Source organism: Manis javanica, chromosome 4 (assembly GCF_040802235.1).
Source record: "Manis javanica isolate MJ-LG chromosome 4, MJ_LKY, whole genome shotgun sequence".
Taxonomy (NCBI): domain Eukaryota; kingdom Metazoa; phylum Chordata; class Mammalia; order Pholidota; family Manidae; genus Manis; species Manis javanica.
Window position 1 is genome coordinate 160,912,438 of NC_133159.1, and position 25,059 is coordinate 160,937,496.

Genomic DNA, 25,059 nt, shown 5'->3' on the forward strand with positions numbered 1-25,059 from the left:
CTGCCTGCTGCTTCTCCCTCTTGTCAGAGAGAAAGGTAACGAGTTCAGATCCCCAGTGGCTTAGGTAGGAGTTGGTTCAGCCACCAGTCAGGCTATCTGCTTTTACCTGCCCAGCTGGACTCTGGCCAGTGCAACGCAGATGACCCAAGCCATCAGATGGTGATGAGGGAGGGGCGTTTGGGAGAAAATGATGGGACTGGACTCACCTACTGAACAGCCCCCATGAACAGTTTCCTTGCCCAGGATCCCCTGAGAGACATGAACTCTCCCCAAGGCCAGTCACATATTCCCTGGATCCAAAGCCTCCAGAAGGCACATTAGGGTCTTACACTGGCTACACATCCAGCCTAGACAGTCACCAAAACCTAACAGGACAGCCCTGAACTGAAGCCCATGTGGAGGTAGCACAATGCAGAAGAAAACGGCCAGCTCTGGTCATTAACACTCAAATCCTGGCTCTAACTCCTAGTTCTGGAGTTTGGGCAAGGTACTGAGCCATCTGTAAATGGGAACTACTTCCAGGGTTACTGGGAGGATCGATTCAGGGTTACTGGGAGGATCGATTAAATGCAAGTATCCATGTGCACAACAGGCATTCAATCAACTCTCCCCTTTAGATCTGTGGATAAACAAAGCTTTGGGGCATCCTCGGCAGGAGGGTGAGGGAATGAATTCTGAGAAAAGACAGGCTAGGAAAATGTCAGGGGAACTGGTTGGTCTATAGTTTTCTTCAAAAGGTTCCCTAGAGAGAATTCAGCCAGTTCTTGACCATCCAAGCCAACAGGGAGGGAAGAAGGGAAAGAAAATGAAGAAAGCCCCATAATGCAAGACGTGAATCACTCCTCTTTCACTTGCCAGAGCACCTTCTCCCTTCAGGGCCCTGGTTTCAACCCCCAGCAAGCCGTCTGTTTTAGTGGCCCTGGATCTACCAGACGAGGAGGAGAAAGGAAGGACAGGAGCCAAGGGCTCCAGGGAAAATCTATACCAAAAGGATCCCTTTGGGGATCCATAAAGAGGGGGTTCTGCAGACAGGGTGGGCCAGAGCCAATCGATACCCACTGAATTTCAAGTTTAACGGCTGCATCAGAATGAGGCCAAACCAGTCAAGGTAAGAAACACACCCTTCCGTCTCTGTCTACCCAGCCTGATCCCCACACACATTTAGGCTGTGCTCAGAGGGTCTCCTGGGCAAATTTGGTGGTCTTCAAACCATGTTTCATGGAGCCCTAGTGGCTTCTTGGAGGTTCCTGTGCCTCCAGGGCCAAAGGATACAGGCTCTGCCCTATACCCCCGAAATCAGAACAGCCCTATTTTTTCTTTTTTAAAATTATTTTAATCTATTTCACACATCTGATTTGTTGGAAGAACAGCTCCCCATGTTCAAAATTTTTGGAAAAAAAAAAAGAATCCCTGGACTAGGTGATTCCTCGTGTTAACACCCTTTGTTCATTTGGAAGCCCCTCCCACCTGCAGGGTCTCCCTCATGCCTCTGGACTTAACAGAAGAAGCTGGGAAAGGAGGGAGGGACAGGGGCCCAGGAGCTTGTGGCTGCCCTGGACTTTTCTCTGCACACACAGGGATGTGCAGTGTTGACAGCTGGGTGACCTCCCATTGAGGCTCCCCTTCTCATCACAGCCTGCAGGACCTGGCTCCGTGCCTGCACACTCAGGAGCCCTGCATCTCCATCCAGTCCCCCTGTTCCAGGATGTGCTGCAGCAGCCCATTGACCACATCCAGCGTCTCGTCCTTCTCCAGCACAATGTCGAAGGAGTCCAGGTAGCGCTCTCGCCGCTCCTCCACCTGCCCAGGAGGAGGGGAGACCAACATTCTCCAAAATGCCCTGCCTTCTGCCTCCCCCACTGCCTCTAACTCTTAAGCACCTGGGGCTGGGTGAGGAGGGCATTCAAGCTGCAACTCCCGGAGAGTAGTTCAAGGTTACAGGGACCTCCTCTTGGGAGTCCTGGATGGCAATGGGCACCGGCTGCCACAATTAACCCTTGGGTCAATGTCAGAAGGACAGTAACAGAATTAAAGTCTGAAAACAAGATGTTACCTCTAATCTGGACTGAATTTTCACAAAGTTTCAGCACCTGTTGGCTGAGGGTGAGGATTGGTGGCCTTTTAGCTTGATACTATAAGGTGCTCTTTTATGACCATACTGTTTTCACCCGTCAGCCTTTGGTCTATTCTTGTATTTTTTGTCTCTAAATTATAAACCCACATCCTGAATACTGACATCTCCCATCTCAATCATGCCTTATAGGTATGACTTAGGAGGACTGGTAATGAGCCCCACCACTTGCTAAACCCTATGTCACTTTGAGCAAGTCACTTAACCTCTTTGCCTCAGTTTCCTCATCTGCAAATGGTGTAATAGTCACTACTTCAGAAAGTTGTTTTAAGAATTAGGCGGGTTGATATGCCTGGCACAGGGTGAGCGCTAAGTAAGTGTATGCTCCAATAGCCTGATCTCTGAGCTCCTATGTCAGGCCATGTGGTGAGCACGCAGCCGGAACCCCAGGGTATCTCTTATTTTCCTATGGGAAGGTGGCATACTCTCCTGGAGAATATGGCTTGTGTCTTACCTCTGTACCTCTAATATTTAATACAGTACCTAGCACACAGAAGGTGCTCATTAAACATTTGTTAACAGCGACTACAGTAGTAAGCCATGAAGGGAGGAAGCACTGATCCCCCACCTACCTTGTCATTTAGGAAGCCAATCTTGAGAATATTCTCCACACCAGGAACCCCATCAGCCATAGTGAGGTCCCCCATGGAGTCTCCCAGCAGGAGGATGTTGGTTTTGCCCTGAAGCTGCTGGAAATATTCAGAGTTCTCACAAACGGAGCTGTTCTTGTTGTATGTGTGTATGAGCTGTCCCTTGAATCCCTGTAGGAAACCCTAAGTAATCAAGATAAGAGACAGACAGAAGAGCTGCAGGGATCCATTTAGGACTAATTTTCTACTGTCTCTGTCACAGAGGAACAAGAACTCTGAAACCAGAGTTAATGCCAAAATCTCACTGTAGTCTTAAACTGGGGGTCAGCAAACTAGGACCTGTGGGCCAGATTTGGTCTATTTTTGTAAATTAAGTTTACTGGAACTCAGCCAGGCCCATTTGTTTACATTTTGTCTATGGCTGCTTTTATATGCAACAGGGTAGTTGTGACAAAGATCTTATAGCCCACAAAGCCTAAAATATTTACTAGAAAAAGATTATAACCCCTATTTTAAACTACCAGGAGCCATCAGATATTGTTGATCACCAATATGGGTGGAAGAATGAAGCCAGTGATACAAGCCCTGTCCAGGCTACATGTGTGATAACTCTTAGCCATGGGCCATGTCCTAACCACAGGTCACAAGGATGAAAATTCCAGCTGCTGGTTTTAAGATGAAGAAGTCAGAACATGGGTGAGTCAGAGTAGCCCACCTCTGGCTCTAGACAAGTAAATCTACATCCAAGCCCTTAAGTACCAAGGATGATACATGACCATGACAGTGACACAGGGCCTGGCTGACCCCTACATTAGTCTCTAGGGCAGAGAGATGACTGTCAGCCAAACACCAAAGAGTAGATCCTTCAAAAGTAACTATCTTTAGTGGGCAAAAGATACAACTAACTGCCTAAGGGCACAGAAGCCAGGATGCCTTCCCTTTCCTTCCCTCCCCAGGTTAGGTGAATGGTTAGGGTGATGGGTCCAGGTGGGTGGCTCCCACCCCTCTCCCATTCCCAGCCCAAATGAGATTTGGCTCACATCTTCATCAAAATCCATGTAGTTAGACACAATGTGGATATTGGGGTGGAACACTGTCATCTGTCGGATGATTTCTTCCAGGATGTCACCAATGCCCGCAGAGAAGATGAAAAGGGGAATGCTGTTCTGGTACAGCACGCTGAAGAACGTCTTGTATCCCTCTCTGAAAAGAGATGAATGGATTCTGAAATGGCCCTGCCTCTACGACTGTTACTGTCTATTTGGGTTATGTATTTTAAATTTTTTCTTAGTTTTAAACATTTAAAGTTGTGGTATAAAATAATATAGCACATAGTTCAAGTGCACTAGTCTCAAGTGTTCATCTCTATTAATATCTGCATATGTAGACACCCATGTAATTACTAACGAGATCAAGGTTCCCTCTTGTCCCTTCCCAGTCAAAGCCATCTCTCCCTATTTTGACTTCCTATCACTACTGATTAGCTTTGCCTGTCTTTGAACTTCACATAAATGGGCCCATGTTTTTTTGTTCCTGGCATGTTTTGTTTGAGCAAAATACAACCAGACAACTATCCTGGGGCAGCTTCACTGGGGAAACTCCCCAAACCCACCCAGCCCATACGTGGATCTGCACGTCTCCACTCCTCGGTTTTTGTGAGGCTAGCTCTGTCTTTGGTTTGGACACGCAACCCTTGAGGGCAGACGCCCATGTTGCCTTCTTCCTTTCCCTATGCATCCCCAGCCCTTCTCCAGTAAAGAACACCCCAGCAGAGAGAGCTGCACTGTGAAGGCTGCCAGTGGTCAAAGTCCCAGGCCAACCAACTCCCACGGTGAACACCCAGTCACCATGGTGATCCCCAGTTATTTTTACCATTGGGAAAAGTGAACTATATGCTGTTTGTTCTAGGAGGTGAAGCCCTGGTCATATTCACACTCCATCCACTACCAGCAGGCTGCTCCCTAGGAAGTACCCAAAGGTAGAAAATTCTTTAGCTGTATCGAGAGAGGAAAAGCAAGACCTTCTTCATGTCAGCTTACTTATGCCATGTCTCTTCTGCCTCTCCCAGCAGCAAACTCCCCTCTGCTCCTTCCCTACCCGTTCTGGGTGAATATGTCAGTTTCAAGTGTTTTCCAGAGCCAGAACCTTACCTAAGCATTGCATTGGACTCTCTAACCACCTGGGCTATCTGAAATTTCTGAATCTTCTGCTGACACAGGAGATCATGTGCTTTGGTCCACCTGGAAACAACACCCCACAAAACCCCAAGTTCAGTCACTAAGTAGTGTCCTTTCCCTTTTCAGGGCCAAGTGCCCCCTGGAAGTACTAATAGAAGTCTCATCCTTTTTCTCAGGACCATTTCCTAAGGACTCTGGCTGCCCTTAAAAGGAAGAGGGTGAGAAAGCAACCCAAAAACAAAAGTTGGGGTCAGGGGAGGGGGTTAACTGCTGACAAAGAGCTCTGAATCCCTTCCTCCAGGACCCCACCCTGGAGAACTGGGGCTCTGTTCAGTGATACTGGTTTCTGTAAGACGGTTATCTTCCCAAAGTACTTATTCCCCCAAACCAAGGGGCTTCTAAGTCATTCCAAAGATTCTCCATGGGCCCCGACTCTGACAGCAGCCATAAGCAGCCTCAGGTGGGTCTGGACAGTTTGTTCTAATAGATGGGCTAGTGGTGTTCAGTGAAGCACTCAGTATGGTAAGGGAGCCTTGTCGTCTCGTCAAAGCTCAGGAGAAATATGCCCCCTCATGGACCAGTCTGTCGCGAGGGCCACCATCACTGTCACATACCATTCTACCATATGAGGCAACTTCTCTTGGATGGTCCGTTGTGGGTCAATCTCAATCGGGTAATAGTGATGAAGGAGGGCTTTGAGCTGGTATAACCAAATGAAGAAAAAAGCCATTAGTTCACATCAGGTTTCCCCAGTGAAGTTTCACATGAGAAAAAAAAGCACCTAGAAGCCACAACTTGGTGTCCAGGAGTGATGGGACCTGCAGAGCCAGTCAGCCCTCTGCACCCAGCCTGAGACAGTGTGGTCTTGGAACCAACTGCATCAAGCACTCTGGCCATCAGATGAGAGGGCCACTTCGATTTTGTTGCTACTCGTTAGCTCAGTCCTCAGGGCTTAACCAGATAGAAGTGATTTAATGCTGTGGTTCCCCAAATGTGGCACATTTTCTCAGGTGGTAGGCAAGATTACTTTCAGGAGTACATAGATATACATTTATCATTTTAGTGCTTTTGGATTCACTTTAATGTCTATTAGAGAAAAAAAACCTAGCACATCAAACTCATGCTTTCATAAAGATGGTTTCTTTCTTTTGTCAGTTAATTACCTTCAGATTTTTCATAGCAGGACAACTTAAAGAAAAATACTTGGTGAAAGCCATGCACAGATGAGGCTAAAATCATGAAAGTGGAACTAGAACGCTGGAGTTTGGGACGCAGCATGTCAGTGGATGCTCTATCACACTGTCAACATCAGGAGACCCACCTGCCAAGCATCTGCATGTGCCTCCTTGGCTATATTCCTTTCATATGCCAGGACCTTTGACCCTCTAGAGAGCCCACTTCCAGGATCATGTGCAACACAGGGTGAGTCAGTAACAGCGTCCAATAAAGATGGGAACTGACCAGGTAAAGAATTTTAGTTCTAGTATATGCATGGCCTCAAAATATTTTAAGACAGATGGAGTCCACGACCATCAGTCCCAAAGAGGGTTCAACTCCAAAATCACACACTGAGATAGAAGCAGAAAGCTCTTGAAATAAATTAAGTTTCTCCACTTGAGTGTTTTTTTGGGTGTGAGGACATTTTTCTAAAAGTATAGGAGAACTAAACAGAAGAATATAATTTTTTTAAAAAGAAAAAATTTTCATACATAAACTTTGCTTTCTTCATTTTTTCAGGAGCCCATCAACTCCAAGAATCTTGTTTTTCTCCTCCCTTCTTTATCCTAGAGAGGGCATCCAAACCTACTGTCTTATTTGTGGATGCAGCTTTCTAGAAGTTGGTAAGATCAAGGATGTGAGAAAACAAAAACAGTGATGCCAAAGGCAATCAGTGGTGGAGCCAAAAGCTACTTTAAGCTAAAAGTGGCGTGTCCATACCAGCTATACTTCAATTTAAAAAAAGAAAGAAAGGAAAATTAATAAACAGAAGTGGCATCTCCAGAGAGACAGGCTTTAGAAATTTAAGAGCTATCTATAATTCACCGCCCATCTTGCTAACAAGTAATCATGAGAGTATAGAAAAGCTGACCAATATGATGGACCAACAGATAACTTAGTATGCAATTCAGTAAATTTCTTAATGAAGTTGAACTAAATATAGTTAATCAGCAGAAAGAGCTCAGCAACATGCAGAGAAATGCAGCTTGTATGGTTCTGCTCTGCCAAAAAATACACCAATGGAAAGAAGGTGGCATGCAGTAAAATGAACTCCAAGGTTACAGAATCACTTTATATATTTGCAGGCATCATACGGAAATGGGAGTTAACCACATAATGATATTAATTCAGAAGTCTTTCTTGATACCTGTTGCCTTACCAAGAAAATTATACTATCAAGGAAAGAGCATAATGTAGTAGAAAGAATTCAGGACAGAATCAGATCTACCAGAAAACAAAGCTCTGCATCTTTCTGGGTAAGCTGCTCAACCTCTCCAAGCCTGTTTTCTTAGGTAAATGGAGACCATAAGGGTCCTGTCCACCTCTGGGAGTTGCAGGAGGGTTAAATCGCAAATGCTGAAGTCTCTTGTAAATACTGTAGCTAACATAAGCATTACATCAATATTTCAACTATCAGTCATTGTACATCTTGGCCAATAAGGAAAAGTTGTCCCTGTGTATTAAGACTAGGTCCACCTGAGCATAGCAACAACCTTTACAAAATTTATTTTCTTAGGTCTCTATCCTGCAATATTTAGTCCTAACCAAGAACCATTTGAAGTAGTATATGACAGCCATTTCTGAGCAAAGAAAGGGTGTGACCTACCTCCTTCTGGCACTCCTCACTGATGATCCTGCTGTTATCCAGAATATCTGCAAAAACACAAAATTCCTTTTACTTGCCCCTTATAAGCCATCACCTTGTCAAGCCCAACAAAGCAAGCTCATATGTAACTTACTGTAAGAAGAAGGACACCGCTTTCCGTTATATGCAAACCTGCTCAAGGTCATGTCAAAATCAGAAATGACCTAAAATGCAAAAGAGATTATGCCTAGACAGGCCCCTTCTGGTGTGCAGCCTGTAGCCTGGGGGGATAATGTGGAAGTCATTACAGCTCAGTGCCCAGCCTGTGGGAAAGCCCTTGGGGGAGTTAGGAAGGGCTAGTTAGTACACTGTGCTAACCCTAAGGAGAGGCCCAGCTTCTTGCAGTGGGGACTGAGGAGTCCGGGCCGCTTTGACTCTTGCCATTGCACCCATCTCAATGCCCAGAGAGGGCGGGGGGGCCTTCCTAAGGTGCCTCCACCTTTATGACCCATCTCTACATCTGAAACTTCTTGGGGAGCCCACTGACCTGGCCTAGTGTGGACAGTGAGGCCCCGGGAACTGGTGGGGGTGCTTTCGGCCTAATTAGAGGAAGCAGCAGGACATCGCTGAGAAATGTGAAAGCCAGGTTTTCAGACAGATGGGCTCTTCCCAAGGTAAAACGGGCTTACCGACCTGCCTGCCCTCAGGCCGCTAGCCGTTTCCAGGCGTCAGGGGCAGAGGGCTGGCAGGTTTCCGCGGCAACGCGGTAAGGCCACCTGGACAGCTTTGCACCCCAGCCGCCCCCCACCCCGGCCCGGCCCGCCCTCCCTCGCCCCCCGGTACCTGCAAGCGGTCTGCCCCGCCTCGGCGGAGGGCGCCCACGATCTCCAGCACCCGCCCCGGCTGCCGCATCAGGACCGTGGCCTTCAGCAGGGTGCGCACCTGTCTCGAGACCGAGAGAACCGCTGATCCCGGAACCGCCCTGGACCCACGGGGAGCCCGGGGCTCACAGGCTAGGCCGGGGCGCAGGGGGCGGCGCGGGGGCTCCGGACGGGCCCGGGGCGACTATCGCCAGACGCTTCCTCCCGCCTCACCTCCTCCGCCATGGCGTCGGTGGCCTGGTCGGCGGCGCCGGGACGACCGCCCCGCGGCGCACTGCGCAGGCGTCGCCTCCCGGGCGGGGCGGGAGCCGCCGGCGGCCTCCTAGGCGCCCACCGGTGGTGACCGGAGTCGAGGGCTCTATGCCGAGGAGGGTAAGGGTCCCAAGGAGTTGGAGTTACTAGGTGCCCCCCTCCTATAGCTAAAACCCTGGCAAGAGCGGTCATTTCCAGACGTGAAGTTTGTATGACAAAAAAGCCTCAGGATGGGAGGGGATCTGAAGGAGCCCTAGTGATTTCCGTTAAACATCCAGAAGGCGCTTCCTTAACTGGGCCCTCTCCACATCACAGAAGAAAATGAGTGACTGAGCCACATCCACAAGGCAGGACCGCCCGGGACAGCTGGGCCAGAATGAAATCTACTCAGCCTGACTCCTCCCTTCTGCCTCCTCTGACTTGGTTTCCTTGAACTCAGTGTCTGGGGAGCCAGGTGCAGGGCAGGGGAAGGCGGATGGAAGGGAACAACGGGAACTGGAATTAATAAAACCTCTCCTGTGGTGTTGGTGGTCACAGTTCTGCTCCAGGGTCAAGGACAGGGAAGGGGTGGTGGGGGAGGGGAGAAGGGAGGAGGGCCGGGATGGGAGAGAGTTCCAGAACATGAGAGCACAATCCTGCGAGTGACCTCACTGCGGGCCCAGGATTCTGGGACCTGGGCTCCCTGCTGGGCCCTACGTGAAAGACGTGGCAGGGAAAAGGGGCGACAGCGGGCTGAAAGGGCCCCCCACAACCCTCCCAGCACCCTAAGAGAGCAGCCTCTCTGCCGGTCCCAGGGTGCCATGGAGACGGACGGTGCGGCGGCCTCCGCGCGTTCCCACCAGCCTCACATGGAGAGGAAAATGAGTGCGATGACCTGTGAGATCTTCAACGAGCTCAGGCTGGAGGGCAAGCTCTGTGACGTGGTCATCAAGGTCAATGGCTTTGAGTTCAACGCCCACAAGAACATCCTCTGTAGCTGCAGTTCCTACTTTAGGTATGACAGGGTGGCCAAACTAAGCCCATAAGGGGAATTGGGCTCTTTCTGAGACATTTTGGTTCATGTTTCCCACCCCATCATGTTTAGGGACACTGTCAAAGCTCCCGGCTGTTGCAGCCTGGCTCATTTGTCTTCTGAAGAGGCACAACGAGGGCCGGAGCCTCCTCTCTGGCTTTCAACCAGCTATTGGTGGGCCAGGTGCTTTTTCTTCTTTGATTCCCACCCAAACTAACCTTTGGGAAGGTTGGACACCTACACCTGATATCCTATTTAAACCTAAATGACAATGCCGTTTCAGCTACCCTTTACCCTTATCTCAGTAGACCATCTCAGAAACAGATTGGTAAAATAACAAGGATTCAGGAGATGAAAAGGAGGAAGAGGGGGAAGAACCAGGAAGAATCAGAAGAGAAAGGGATTTGGGGCCAAAACCATTGTTACCCGGGAAGTGGAAGAGCTATTTTGTTCAGGAGCTGAAAATGTTTGAACAATCAATTCCAATGAAGATGTGATAAATGCATCTCATCTATTGCTAAAAGTTCTCATTTTTATAGATCCACATCAGGGTCTACAAAAAGACCAGACAGTGAATATTTTAAGCTTTGTAGGCCACAGTCTCTGTCACTATCCTCCACTCTATTTTTATAGTGGAAAAACAGCCATAGACGATACTAAATGAAAGGTATGGCTGTGTTCCAACAAAATGATTTATGGACTCTGAAATTTGAATTTATCATCATTTCCAGGTGTCACAAAGTCTTTTGTTTTTCCCCCACTTGAAAATGTAAAAACATCCTTAGCTGGGGGGCAGTACAAAAACAAGAGGTGGGCTGAATTTGGCCCAGAGACTGTAGGTTTGCAGATTCCTGATGCATGAGTACTATAGAAGGGAAGTTACTGGAAGGTTTGTAGTGGAAAAGGAACATGAGCTCATAAGTGTCATTCTGGTGGCTGGGATAAGACTATAAACTCCAGAGGTATCAAGGGCAAAAGCAAGATCAGTTAGGAGGTACACTATTTGGAAAATGTCCACACACTGCTCAACACAAAAAGGGGTGGGGGTAGAGCCTGGCAAACTGGAGAGGACTTTTCAGAGGCTGCCGGTTTATTTCTTTTTTTCCAGAGCTTTGTTTACAAGTGGCTGGAATAACACTGAGAAGAAGGTATACAACATTCCTGGCATTTCTCCTGACATGATGAAGCTAATTATTGAATATGCATACACCCGGACCGTCCCCATCACAAGGGACAATGTGGAGAAGCTGCTGGCTGCCGCGGACCAGTTTAACATCATGGGTATTGTCAGGGGTTGCTGCGAGTTCCTCAAGTCGGAGCTGTGTTTGGATAATTGTATCGGCATTTGCAAGTTCACGGACTACTACTACTGCCCTGAGCTGAGGCAGAAGGCCTACATGTTCATACTGCACAACTTCGAGGAAATGGTGAAAGTCTCAGCAGAGTTTTTAGAGCTCTCTGTGACTGAACTTAAGGACATCATTGAGAAAGACGAGCTTAATGTTAAACAAGAAGATGCTGTATTTGAGGCCATTTTAAAATGGATTTCTCATGACCCTCAAAATAGGAAGCAGCATATATCAGTTTTGCTTCCCAAGGTCGAGTTTATTTTTTGTGGGATGCTTAATTGTTCACTTTTGATTCCTTTATCCCAGAGGAGCCATTCTCAGATGTTTGACCAATCCTAGGGCTGTATTTACATAAACTTATGTAGAAGGCATCTCCCACTATTCTCTGGAATTTTGCAACTTTCCCCTTGGCATTGTTAGCTCCTTCTGCCCCTGTTATATTCTTTGGTCCAAATTCTCCCTGGTAGTCGGGGGAAGAAGGCAAGGCCTTCAAGAGAATTCTAAAGGGTCTTCCTTTCACCCTTTTCCACTCTGTATTACCCCAGACCACTAACAGAAATTGGGCAAGAAACCAAATCATGAGTATTGCACATAATTGTAGCCAGTTGGTGCTAATTCATATTGTTTTATAGACATAGATATTCAGCTACTGAACAATCACCACAGCTTTTTCTGGTCTGATAGTACTGTGGTCTAGACTTTGGTCTGGTCTAATAATACCTGTGTCCGGTGGCCAGGGACACAGGCTAGCTCTGTGACCATTTGAGGTGCCTTCTATTTAGCTCATTCTCAGCATCCAAACATATGCCACCTTTGAAAAACAAGTATTTTAACTGTGAGTTGTAAATTTTGAAAACACATGACCCTGACACAATTCAAGGCAGACTCTTCAATAGGGTGTTGAGGATATGGGTTTCCCAGGCACCCTCACCTCATCTGAATCACTGCCTGTATTTTCTCCTTAGGTTCGCCTGGCCCTAATGCATGCTGAGTACTTTATGAACAATGTTAAGCTGAATGACTATGTCAGAGACAGTGAGGAATGTAAGCCAGTCATCATTAATGCCCTAAAGGCCATGTATGACCTAAACATGAATGGACCCTCTGACTTCACCAACCCACTCACCACGCCCCGCCTGCCCTATGCCATCCTATTTGCAATTGGTGGCTGGAGTGGTGGGAGCCCCACCAATGCCATTGAGGCCTACGATGCTCGGGCAGACAGATGGGTGAATGTCACTTTTGAGGAAGAGAGTCCCCGTGCTTACCATGGAGCAGCCTACTTGAAAGGCTATGTTTACATCATCGGGGGGTTTGATAGCGTGGACTATTTCAACAGCGTTAAGCGTTTTGACCCAGTCAAGAAAACTTGGCTTCAGGTGGCCCCAATGCACTCCAGACGTTGCTATGTCAGCGTGACAGTCCTCAACAATTTTATTTATGCCATGGGAGGATTTGATGGCTACATACGTCTCAACACTGCTGAACGTTATGAGCCAGAGACCAATCAATGGACTCTCATTGCCCCCATGCACGAACAGAGGAGTGATGCGAGTGCCACGACACTCTATGGAAAGGTGAGAACATGAGGGTCAGTATGTGTGTGTGGAGGCAAACAAGCCCAGAAATGCTTCTCTTCATTGCTTGGGTGGATGGAAAACAGAAGTGGCACTCACTTTGCTGTACTAACTCTTTCCTCAGATGACTAAGTGGCCCTTTGTAATTATCTTCCCTTATTTTACTTATTAGTAAGCCATGCATGCACATCTGGACTAGACTCAGACTGTGTACACCGGCATCAGAGGTGTTCTCCCTCCGCCACCACATACACCCCTTTCTTTCTACTCCCCAGAGGTAACAATTTTAGTAATCTTGGGACTCTTCACACAGGTCTACATATGCGGTGGATTTAACGGAAATGAATGCCTGTTTACAGCAGAAGCGTACAACACTGAGACTAACCAGTGGACAGTCATAGCACCCATGAGAAGCAGGAGGAGTGGAATAGGCGTAATTGCTTATGGAGAACACGTATATGCAGTGAGTTTACCTTGTGCCACAAAAAAAATGATATCCCTAGATTTTCTATTAGCAAATAGCTTTACACACCTTTGGTAAGCATTTGAAAACCCTTTTTTTCCATGGAAAATAGTGGGAGAGAGAGGTATGAGATCAAATCCCTCCCACACCCTCATCCCTCTCTCCCCACCCCGCCGCCAAAGAAGGCCTCCTCAGTGAACAGAAGCAATGGTAACCAGTCATCTGTTCCCTTGCTGTCCACAGGTAGGCGGCTTTGATGGAGCTAATAGACTTAGGAGCGCAGAAGCCTACAGTCCAGTCACTAATACTTGGCGCACAATCCCCACTATGTTCAATCCTCGTAGCAATTTTGGCATTGAGGTGGTAGACGACCTCTTGTTTGTGGTGGGTGGCTTTAATGGGTTTACCACCACCTTTAATGTTGAGTGCTATGATGAAAAGGCCGACGAGTGGTATGATGCCCATGACATGAGCATATACCGCAGTGCTCTGAGCTGCTGTGTGGTACCAGGGCTGGCCAACGTTGGGGAATACGCAGCTAGACGCGACTTCACAGGATTAGCGCTGCGAGATGAAGTAAAGTACTCTGCTTCCACAAGTACCCTACCTGTGTGAACCTCTTAATTTAGCTAATAAAAAGTCTAAGCAATAAGAATTATTTTTTTTTAAATAAATCCAGTGTTTAAACTTGTAAGAGTACTGGAAAATGTTCAACTTAAAGGAGCCAAGGGTTGGATGAGTGATAAGAGTAAAAGGGAAGGAAGAAAGCAATTACATTCAACAGTGCATAATTAAAAAGGAAAAATTACACAGGGCAAACCAGCTCTAAAGAAATACATTTATTTAAAACTCACATTGAGACAATTAGGAGCTTTAACACAGACCAAGACAGCTTATGAACATAAAGCAAGCTATTTTACAATGTAATGTCTCAAAGTGTCCTAAATTCTACATCTCCTGACTTATAGGGAGATAGCCAAGGATATATTTTCAGTAGAATAGGGGCTTGGATACTGATAGCCCCCAAAAAACTCACTGAGTATCAACTTGAACTCTTCATTTTATAAATAAGTGGCCCTAGCACAAGGATCATAACCTTTAAACACTAGCAAGCACTAGTTTCACAAGTGCATTAATGCAGGAGGAGTAAGTTAACAAGTGCTCTATTGTATGTGCTTCAATGTCAGACATTGGGAGTATTGATCATATAGAGTAAGACAAAAGCCCACAAAGGTAATCAACAAAGAGCAGTTATTGGCTCTCTAATTAAATTCCTTGAAGCAAAATGACCACTATATTCTGTTATTGTTGTTGTATTACATCACTCATCTATGAGCTGTTTTGTTTTCAATGACCAGAACTGTTATAATGTAAGCATTTTAACAAAAACAAAAACAAAAATACACTATTCTCAAGAAAGTAGCAACTGGAGTGATGAACTGTGTCAAAATGACAGTTAAAAAAGGGAAGACTGAACTGTTTCTCAAACATTCTACAGTTAAACAGCAACCGATAAACGCCCAATTTTCCTAGTGTAGGCAGAGAACTTGCTTCACAATTCTGTATACTTTCAAAAGACATGGAATGTGGCCAACAAGCCTTTTAAGCTTAACTTGAGCAAAATACAAAAAAAAAAAAATCCCTTTAGTTATGCTTGATTAGGCCAAGTAACTAAAATATACAATTTAGCTTACCTGTCTACCTATTGTATAGTGTTCATATTAGAATTATGAAGCAGAGTATCAAGTATTTAAACATACCACATGCTACACTAGCCAAGAAACATATACAGGAAAAAAGTGTGCCCTAGAAACTGCCTTATCAGCAGCCTGAAAAGTATAAAATACAAAGCACACAAATCTTCCATAAATACTACCTTTCCAGCTCCAAACTTCTATATTACAAAAAAAATCAGTATTTAAAAAATTTTTGGTCCCAGAAATACAAAACCAAGTAATCAAAACAAGATGTCAATGAATTTTGAGATTTTTTTTTTTAGTAAAGTATTTCTGATTTGGCACAGCGTAAGCAAAGTGGATTATCAAGATACACAAGACTAATCATGCAAACAACTGCAAGTGACACTAAGCTCATGACTGACATTCCCAATATATACTGCTGGGTTTTTTTAAAACCATGGTTGGGTAGGTAGAGATAGAGGATATCCATTCTAAGATACAAGGAACCTCACTCAAAGTTAGACATAGTTATTATTTTTTGGTATAATCAATTCCTTTCTTTTCCTTCCACAAAATGAAACAAAAGCAACAAAAGGAGGTTTGCTTGAATACACAGTAAACTGTCTTTTTAAAGCCATATTTTTAACTGCATAAAGTACCAAACACAATCTTAAAGGAAGTTTTTTTCCCACAGAGCCATTTTAGGCTGGTCATCAAAGTAAGAACCTTTTCAAATACTCCAGAAGTTATTTCCAGTTTAGAATTTCAGAATGTCAGCCTTGAACAGATTAAAGGAATTCTGGAATCTGGTTTCTTTCCTTATTAACAAGTTAGTTAGGATATTTCAGAAACACACGTTATTGATGTGAAATCACACATGTGAATTCAAATATGAAAATGAGAAACTCAGAGGTCAGGAAAACCTACACACGGCATCATGCAAGGAAGGACTTACCCCTTCTTTTCAGCCTTGGCCTAGGCTGCCTGCTGAGTTAAAAAACAACACTTTCAATTAAGTTCTCCAAACCAGATTGTATCTAAATCTTAGGAGTTATTTCTGTCATATCTTGTGAGAAAAAGACAATCTTCTGAATAATTTGGTGATAATCGTCTCAGAAGACAACAGTTGAGACAAAACCCACCCAAAACCTTACATCACACCCTTCTGGAAAGAAACTGGCCTCCTAGTGTGCTACTAGATTACTTCACCACCAACAAGGAGAGGGAGTTTGCTAGCAGTCAATCAGAGAAAAACGACAAGTGAGTTCAATGAGCTTTTCTGTCTTAGTTGCAGACCTCTCACTACTAACAAGTAGCATTTGTCAGACACCAAATGGCTATTATTAAAATAACTACAAATAAATGGAAATTGAGAAAATGGTAGAGGTAGGGTAGGATAATATATCCTCATACAGATATTTAACTGTTTTTCATCTCCATTCCAGTCTAAATTAAATGGTTTTAAAGCAGATTTCCAACACATTTATTGGAAAACTTTGTTCTACTAAGGGTCACTAATTTAGAAATTTCAGGAAAGTTCTTAGTAGATAGCCCAAGGGCTAAATATAATAATAGTCCTGCAGCAAATTGGGAGCCAAAATTTCTAGATGTGCTTTTTTCTTTCCATGTTTAATACAACTAATAAGGTAGTTACCTATAATGGTCTAGGGGAAAAAAAAAATCACTGGACTTGGAATTCAACCTCTAGAACAGTATTTTGTAATTTCTAAGAAGGTTGAGACATTCCAGAAGAAACAGGAAAAATATACTGGACCCACTTTGTAAACTGTTAGAGCAGTTCTTTATGTTAACTGAGTGCTAATTTGATAAAGCTTGGAAGCATGTAAAAGTCAGAATGCATACAAATAAATGATAACTACATCAATACATTTTTAAGAGCCATAAGTACACACTTAAATTTGGTACTTGAGGCTCAAAGTTCCAATGGAGGTCTAAGGCAACTAGATAAAATATAACAATCAGGGCTGAGAAATAATAAGGCTTCTCTTTAGCAACATTTCTCTAAATTGTTACTTCCCGTTTTTAAAAAAGTTTCTTTTAGAAAGGAATGATGAGGATTCTATACCATATGCATTAGAGAAAAATTTAAAATTGAAGGCATTAAATGTTGATTGTCATAGGCATTATTTATACTACCTTGTCCTCAAATAAGCCTACAACTCCTGAAAAAGTAAGAAATTTTAATGACTTTGATTTCTCAGACTACACTAATAATGCTATTTTTCTTAGAGTAACAAATTACACATACATAACTTCCTCTATTTATCAATCTGCTAAAGATTGATATTTTTGCCAACTACCATCATCTCAGAGCAATGGCCCAAAGTCTCTAACGGTTGCTAAAGAAATGAAAATTTAAAAAAATACATGAGCCAATCACAAACTTCTCATCAGTCATTTCTTCTAAAAATAAACAAAATAGCATTTCTAGATAAATACATACAACAAAATATCAATGCAAACATCTGAAATCACCTTGCTGAAAAATTGTGCTTTTTCTTTTCAAATTTCAGTCTCACTATTGCACATACCTCCTGCATGAGGACTCACTGCCTAAATTCTGATCTTGTCGAAAATAACCATTCAGAAAAAATGAAAAGGAACAACAAAGTAAATGTGCAAATAAAATTGGCACTTGAAGCATGTTCAAAACTGAAGTCCCTAAGACAAAGGAGTTATAACTTGGCAGAAAAAGTCAAGTAACTACACCTGGTTTTTCCACTTGTCTTTAACAAGATCTTCTTTAGCTAGTGCATACTCACAAACTAAAGACAGAAAAAGCCTGCAAGCTAACAAAAACTACCATGTATTGAATTGAATTTCCCATTCTTTCTTTTTTAACTACATTTCCTTTACATGGGGCAATAATCAGTTCAGGTAAAAAATAAGTTATCAACATACATTTTCAAGTAACAGTCTAGGTATCTTCAGCTTCACAAAACAGGTATAACCGTTTTAGGCTGCATGTATTAGAGAATCTAGCATTCAATCTGAGAGCTTGGCACTCGCCGCATATTTAGGGCATGCCGATGTATTTCTTGCATCTGTCTGATCCGGTCCTTCTGCCACATTAAGTTTTGGGGCATAGGATATCTCTGAGTGCCATGCAAGTACCGGTAAGGGATTCTCACGTGGCAAGCAGTGGCTCTACAGCGAGGTTGTGGCATGGGAGGAAGAAGCATCCACCTCTTTCTCTCAGCACAGTATCGGTAGGCTTCTTTCCGATACTGTTTGTCAATATCATCACTGTTTTTCCAGCCACCAATAATGAAAACGTCATCTTTGTAATAGCAAATGGCTGCTCCTTCGATACTTAGGACTTCTGGAGGTAAGCTTTCAAGGATCTCATCTGAAACTTGGCTGGCAATTTTTCTTACTGCCTCTTCATTTTCTAAAGAATAACTCTTAGGGCAGCATGATGCTGTCTGGTAAAAGTTTGAATTGACCACAGACATTTGGAAAAAACAGTAATTGTCAATAAGTGGCAAAGATTCCACATCTTGCCACTGTCGAGTCTCCGTATCATAGCAAGTAATTACAGCCTTTAATCCATCCTCAGTGTCCCGGTCCACAGGAGTGCGGGCAGCAATGTACACAAACCGGTCTTCAATGGCCAGTGCTTTCACATCTCGAAGAATCTTTGGTGCTGATTCCAAGTTGTGCCATTTATCAAGTTCAGGATTATAAACAGTCACATCTTTAAAGCCGGGACTAAAGTTGCCATGTCCTCCAATGCTGTAGAGCTTCCCTTTGACTTCTGTTAGCCCAAAAGAATGCTTCCTTGTCATCAGACTACAAACATGTTCCCACGTATTCAAATTTGGGTTATACCTTTCCACGGTTTTAGCGAACCCTGGTTCCATTGATCCAGCAACATACACGTAGGATTCAGTTACTGCAACAGCATGTCCGTCAAGGTGATTATGAATGTGGGGCAGGTTTACCCATCTGTCCTCATCAACAAAATATCCCACACATTCACTTAAATAGTCCCCCCCTTCTGACACACCTCCAATCACCATGATCACATCCATGTTTTGCCCATAGCGCGGTAATAATGAGACATGAGCAGCAGGATGCTGGAACGTACCAGACTGCATGTTCTCAGCTCGCAGAGCATGCCTCTCCACTGCATCAGCCACTAACTTGACGCACACTTCATTATTGGCGACCAATCGCTCTGGTTTGACATGCCGAGTAAGATAAGTAGGTTTCATCTGGGACAATCTGAGCAATTTAAAAAGTTCCTCGAAGTATCGCTCTCTCTCTTCAGCATTTCTCTGAACCCACTTCAGTACTGTTTCAAAGAGAACCTCTTCGGAGTCAACCGTAATTTCCAAGTCCGACAGCCAGTCTCGAATGAGATGGAAAGGTAAAGTATAAAATTCTTCATCCTGAATTACCTTGTGGAAATTTCTCCGTATCATATCAGCAGCTTTCAGAGCAAGTTGGCTCAGGGTATACATGTGAGCTAAGCTATGAATGGCCACACAATTAGAGAGATGAAGTTTTTTCTTGAGAAATTCTCCACAAAATTCTTTTAAACGAATTAATAGGAACCTAAAATCAAGAAAGAGAAGTTTCAAATGTGCAATTTTAGTGGCTGCATTTGAGAGCATCTGAATTATACAAATTGAAATGGCAAGCTTCTCGCTTTATGTACAATTGGAAAAAAGAAAAAGCAAATCCTCCCAAACTAAAAAGGATTATGCTGAAAAGTATGTTTAAGACATATATAAAATATTATTTTAACTATTTATATAGTTTATATATAATTATATAGTATATATACATAATACACATATACACAAAAAATTGTTTTTAATTACAGGGTTTTCTGGAACACATTCTTTAACAGAGTACAATAGTCCCATACTTAATTTTCACTTTAATTCGTCCTTGGCATAGGCAAATCCCAATCCAAACTTGTCTATGCCGTCCTGCCCTAATCCCTTGCCAGTCACCAGCCTCTTCTTCGATGGGGTAGGTCTCTGGAAGGAGACTTTATTAAGCAGTGACTGGACAGTACAGAAGCTGCGGGTCCTGGGAGGCTGTCTGCCCCAATACCAGAAGGAACAGCAGTGGAGGCTTTGTGTCAGAGGTTCTGATCTCGTCTTCACCAGGGCTTACTGTCTGGGCAGCTAGTGAGGGGAGGAAGGGGATGGTGCTTGCGGCCTTGGCCCAAGCTGGGTCCTCATTAAAGGAGGGGTGGCAAGGCAACTTCAGGCATCTGAAGAAGCCAGGAAATAAAACAACAACAATAAAAAACACACGCATAGGACAGTCCAGGTTAAAAAAGAAAGTGATCTGGTATGTAGCTGACTAGAAGTTGTACACCCACCTGAATCATTTGAAGTTAAATTAAAAAACAAAACAAAACACCACAACAGTTTCAGTCAAATCCACAAACCTGACATAATTCAGCCCCGAGGGTGGCCAATTTGAGGCCACTGTTTAAAAAAGAATAAATTCCTAGAACCAAGAACCTTAAACAATGTAAGGATGACTTCATCAGTGCAGGCCTCTCTCAGTTTAAAAGTAACCATCTGTTACTGGTTATGGTTATTGCACTTAACAACTATCTGTGACATAAAGGTGAATAAGACAGGCTCCTTCCACCCTCTCAGGGAACACACTATCTTAGGAACAAGGCAAAGACTTGGTGGAATGCTAAAAGCTCTAGTGGCTCTCAACCATGTCTGGGTGCCAGGGTCACTAGATTCCTAGACTGTCCCCATTCCCCACCAGAGCTCCTATTTTTGGCAGGCACCCAGGTAATTCTGACACACAGTCCCTTGAACAGGGTGTTTGGAAACACTGCTCTATGAAAACAATAGTTATCACGTATTAGGCATTTGCCATGCGATGGGCATTAGGCTGAGAACTTCTTATGATTTCTTAATGTTGTAAGTGCTCTGGAAGGTAGGTATGATCCACAGAGTTGGGGGCTGGGCAGGGGTGAAGGGTGGCAGTAGGGACTGGGATCAAGCCTCAGAAGATGGATAAGATTAGATGTGATGGTTGCAGGGCACTTAGAGCAGTGACTAACACCAGGCAGCTGCTGAGCAGCTGGCAGATGGACAGAAGTTAGAGTTCTGAACGAACTGCCTTGGGAGTTCTCTTCTCCCCACACTTCCAACTCCATTACAAAGCAGTGGCAAATCTGAAAAATAGAGCTCCCGTGACAGAAGCAAACATAGTTTGAGTGAGAGCAATGGCCCTTCTCTATGCATTTTCATTCACCAAACGTCCTTATCCCTTATCGCTGATCTATACCCGCCCCTCTAATGACCCAGCCTCACCCTTTGAGAAAACAATCAGGTGGGATCTTTATCTTCCCACTACTCATCTGCCTGCAGCTGTACCCTACACTCTCGGTTCCCACACCATTAGTCTTCCATTTTTATATTTGGATTCTAGCCTCTTATTGGCTTCAGGGGCTTTAATCCTGCAATTACTCCCCTGCTCCTATAACATCAATTTCTCCTCTTCCACTGATGCATTTTTCATCAGTGCACAAATGCGCTCTAGTATCTCCTATCTTAGAGGGTGGAGAAAGACAGACCTCTCTGTTGACTCCTCCTGAAACATTTCCATGTATCATTTTTATGATCCTCTTTATAGCAAGACTTAAATAGTATTTTTCAATGCCATCAAAGATCTCTTATTATTGCCAAACCTAATGATCACTTATGGTTGTCAGAGTCGATGTGATTGGCCACTCCCTCCTTGACATACTTTCTTCCAATGCTTCCATGAGATCAGCCTTCTCTGCTGGTTCCTTTTTAACATTTTGGAGAACCCCAGGGCTCTGTCCTGCCTCTTCTCTTCTCCATCTACACTCTCTTCCTAAGTAATTTCATCCAGTCCCATAGCTTTCATCACCATATACACACTAATTTCCTCCCAATCTCTAGCTCCCAATGCTCTGATATCCAACTGCCTATTCAGGTATCTCCTGGGCCAAAACCAAACTCCTGCTCTTTCTCCCCAACTTGCTCTCCTGCAGTCTTCCACATCTTACTAAAGTAATAACTCCATCTTTCCAATTCCTTGGGTCAAAACACTAACAGTCCTTTCCTTTATATCCCACATGAAAGCCATCAGCAAGTTTACCTCCTCTACCTTCAAAATATATGTAGAATTGAAGCACTTCTTATCACCTTTACTTCTCCCTCCTCAGTCCAAGCCTCCACCACTACTGCAACAATTCCAACTAGTCTCTCTGCCTCTGTCCCTGCAACCCCTTCCCCACTGCCCCATCCTTGTTTTACCACAGCAGGATTCTTCAAATCAGACTGCATCATCATTTCTCTGCCCCAAACCTTATTTAGAGTAAGAGCTTGAGTCCTTCCACAGGCTGGCAAGGCTCTCTGGGATCTGGATCCATCCTCATTAACACCCTGAGGCCTCTCCTACTCCTCTCACTCTGCATCCTTTCATACAGCCACACTGGCCTCCTATTCTCTAATGTCCAGACAAGCTCCATCTCAGGGCCTATATACCTGTGTCCCCTACTTGAAACACTCTTTACTTCTCCTTTAGTTCTTTGCAAAACATCTTCATTAGGCATTCTCTATCCATCCAGTTAAAAAAAGAAAAACAAAACCAGGTTCTCTCCACCGGCACTTTCTATATGCCCCCACCATGCTTTACTAGTCATCATAGCTGTAGCAATCATCCAACATGCTATGTATTTTACTTAATTTATTGTCCATCTACCAGTGCAAAGAGGAAAGAGACTTCTGTTTTGTTCACCGCTGAATCCCCAGCACTTTAGAATCCAGTGTCTGATCTGATTCATAATAGGTACTCAATAGGTATTTGTTAAAATAAGGTATCTATAACATAATATTGCCCAGACTCCTCCCCATCTCTGAAAATGGCATTCACCTGCCTCCTAATCAGTCTCTGGATTATTCATTCCTGCTGGCTACAATCTATTTTTCACAGAAGCAGAATCATCTTTTTAAACATTTTAATTAGATCGTTTCTTTACCCTGCTTCCCAACCACACAGTGAAATCCAAACTCATTTCAACGCATTTCACACACCCTTCTCCCCTTCACTAGATCCAGCCCCAAAGGATTTTTCTTTTTTAGTTTTTCTGCAAGCCAAACTAGACCTTGCCTGAGGGCCTTTGTGCTATCTGCCTGGAATGTTCATTCCCCATCTCTGCACGGCCAGTTCTTCCTTGCCGGTAAGAGGTCGGCTTAAATGTCACCTCCTCAGAGAGGTCTTTCCTCTACCCAATCATCCTCTCCTCTACCCTTTCATCCTTTTTTTAGTATCACAACATCACTTGTTTACACTAGGGCTTTCTTTGTCACTACCTTTGTCCAACCACCTGGAATCAGCTAAGAGCAGGGTGCCCCCGCCAGACTGGCAGGCTGCAGCCTCAGCGCCCAGTGTCCAGGGCAGTAGCTGTCAGTGCCCAGCGCAGTGGCTGCCCCACAGCACACAGCAGGCGCTCATTAAGTATCAAACGGGCGCATTTCCTCCGGTCTCTCTCGAGTCCCAGCCGTAGGCACTACCGTCCCCGCCTTCTGCCCGCTCCCTGGATGCGGCCCTCGGTGGGAGAGCATCTCCACCTTCCTGCGCGCCGCCCTCCGCATCCCGCCTCCCCCGCCTACCTGTCGGCCAATTCCAGCACCTCGTGCACACTGCCCGTGCTTACGCGGATGCGCCCGGTGTACATGTATTCAATAACAGCTTCCACCGTGTCGGGTTCGGGCCCGGGCTCGGAGCTCCACTTGCGCATCTCCACCCGGCCCGAGCGGGACTCGGAGAACTGGCCGGAGAGCAAGGGCGTGAAGTACTCGGTGGCGGCCGCCAGCACCGAGCGGTGGGCCCGGAATTCGCGGCCTCCGGCACCGCCGAAGCACAACGTAATGTCGCAGAAGAGCCCCTGACGCCGTTGCTCATTCTGCCTCCACGACAGCTCCGAGCAGTGGGTGCTGCACTCGAAGTCCTCGGCCTCCGGGCCCGGATCGCCCCCGCTCGCTTCCATTGCAGATATGCCGGGCCCAGACCCGAAGTCCACCGTGCCACTGCCTCGGACTTCGGCGGCCAGCCCCGCCGAGCCCGCGGCGGCGGTCTCCATGCTCTCCATCTCCAACACCTGAAGAGATGCAGCCGCGGCCGCTGCGGCTGCCGCCGCCACCGCCGCCGCCGCCATCTTGACGCCGCCGCGCCCGAGCACCGCAGTCCCGAAATGATCCGACTGTTCTGGTGCGACAGAGGGATTCTGGGAATAAATAGCGGGCGCAGGGCGGAGCCGGGCGGCGCGGGCTGTGCGCACGCGCCGCCCCGCTCGCCGGGATCTGGCCGGTGCTTTAAGCTTGAATGGTACTTTACGCATTAAGACTGCTTTCCCGGAGGCCTCGCACCACAGGCTGGTGGGACGACGGCTTCCCCTGAGTAGCATGCTCTCCATTGTCACTTTGTCAACCAAAAGCCACCTTAGACCGTCACCTGCTAATGTCTCGGCGTGGGTTAAATGGTAATATTTCCAGAATATCTCGCCTGGCTTTAGTACATCTGCATATCAATAGGCATTCAGAGATGGAAAGAAGGTATGGCTTTAGTGCATTTGCATCATTCCTCAGGGGTGGAGAGAAATTCATCTCCATATCAGTGGGTAATTACCTGGGCAACTGAGGGCTTACCTGTACCTGAGAGGTGAAGCGGAGGGCCAGTTTGGCTTCTGCTGGAGCAGGAGAGAACTGGCCCTGGACTGCAGTTTGTAAGCAATAAACGGATTTTAAACTTTATTTCTCCCTTTGACTGATACCGGCTTTTAGAGGTATTTTGCCCCAGGATTTCCTTTCCCCAGACTTACATTAGGGTTGCAAACATTGGATTTTTACTTAAACTTTAAAATGGCTTTGGAGTAAAAATTATAAAAGACTTACAACCGAGCCCAGTGAAGTGGATGAGGATGAACTGAACTGATTTAGCTTCTGAAGATGGGATGATACCTGCATTGGAAGGTTGCCCTGAGAATTGAGGTGCTTGTCAAGTGCTTTACGTAGTGGTTGGTCCATAGTTCCATACAACATATTTATTAAATAAAGGTTAATAAAAGCCACTTTAGGGTTTTAAGCAAGGGAACAGCTCAATCA

General features: G+C 45.1%; 3 protein-coding genes across 5 annotated transcripts; 1 reads left to right on the forward strand and 2 right to left on the reverse strand.

The window, feature by feature from the left end:
• Window positions 1–1,310: 1,310 nt before the first annotated feature.
• Window positions 1,311–8,924, reverse strand: NT5C3B (5'-nucleotidase, cytosolic IIIB). Of its 2 annotated transcripts, XM_037019735.2 has the most exons (9): window positions 8,796–8,924; window positions 8,545–8,643; window positions 7,856–7,925; window positions 7,723–7,769; window positions 5,513–5,598; window positions 4,872–4,961; window positions 3,762–3,924; window positions 2,704–2,904; window positions 1,311–1,800 (listed from the first exon to the last, which is right to left on the reverse strand). In XM_037019735.2, the coding sequence occupies exons 1-9, from the start codon at window positions 8,805–8,807 to the stop codon at window positions 1,666–1,668; spliced, it is 903 nt and encodes a 300-aa protein (XP_036875630.1). In that variant the 5' UTR covers window positions 8,808–8,924; the 3' UTR covers window positions 1,311–1,665. The 2 variants fall into 2 exon arrangements, with proteins under 2 accessions (XP_036875630.1, XP_036875631.1); XM_037019736.1 differs by lacking the exon at window positions 7,856–7,925 and having other exon boundaries at window positions 8,796–8,900.
• KLHL10 (kelch like family member 10) lies at window positions 8,888–13,989 on the forward strand. The gene is made up of 6 exons (XM_017660398.3): window positions 8,888–8,954; window positions 9,629–9,828; window positions 10,955–11,444; window positions 12,161–12,772; window positions 13,086–13,235; window positions 13,479–13,989. Exons 1-6 carry the CDS (start codon window positions 8,943–8,945, stop codon window positions 13,848–13,850), a joined length of 1,836 nt encoding a protein of 611 aa, XP_017515887.3. The 5' UTR covers window positions 8,888–8,942; the 3' UTR covers window positions 13,851–13,989.
• Window positions 13,990–14,059: 70 nt separating this feature from the next.
• On the reverse strand, window positions 14,060–24,690 carry KLHL11 (kelch like family member 11). 2 transcript variants are annotated; one of them, XM_017660397.3, is made up of 2 exons: window positions 23,569–24,685; window positions 14,060–19,495 (listed from the first exon to the last, which is right to left on the reverse strand). In XM_017660397.3, exons 1-2 carry the CDS (start codon window positions 24,369–24,371, stop codon window positions 17,914–17,916), a joined length of 2,385 nt encoding a protein of 794 aa, XP_017515886.2. In that variant the 5' UTR covers window positions 24,372–24,685; the 3' UTR covers window positions 14,060–17,913. The 2 variants fall into 2 exon arrangements, with proteins under 2 accessions (XP_017515886.2, XP_036875651.1); XM_037019756.2 differs by lacking the exon at window positions 14,060–19,495 and adding an exon at window positions 19,535–20,165 and having other exon boundaries at window positions 23,569–24,690.
• Window positions 24,691–25,059: the final 369 nt, after the last annotated feature.

Excerpts from the sequence above, each read along its gene's own strand:
- NT5C3B (XM_037019735.2), bottom strand. Across the intron at positions 7,770-7,855 it reads GCGGTGTCCTTCTTCTTACA|ATATTCTGGATAACAGCAGG; the intron begins GTAAGTTACATA and ends GTGTTTTTGCAG. Across the intron at positions 2,905-3,761 it reads ACATGGATTTTGATGAAGAT|GGTTTCCTACAGGGATTCAA; the intron begins GTGAGCCAAATC and ends TTGATTACTTAG.
- KLHL10 (XM_017660398.3), top strand. Across the intron at positions 9,829-10,954 it reads AGCTGCAGTTCCTACTTTAG|AGCTTTGTTTACAAGTGGCT; the intron begins GTATGACAGGGT and ends CTTTTTTTCCAG. Across the intron at positions 12,773-13,085 it reads CCACGACACTCTATGGAAAG|GTCTACATATGCGGTGGATT; the intron begins GTGAGAACATGA and ends CTCTTCACACAG.
- KLHL11 (XM_017660397.3), bottom strand. The coding sequence starts at position 24,371 with ATGGAGAGCATGCTACTCAGGGGAAGCCGTCGTCCCACCAGCCTGTGG. Across the intron at positions 19,496-23,568 it reads GTGCTGGAATTGGCCGACAG|GTTCCTATTAATTCGTTTAA; the intron begins GTAGGCGGGGGA and ends TCTTGATTTTAG.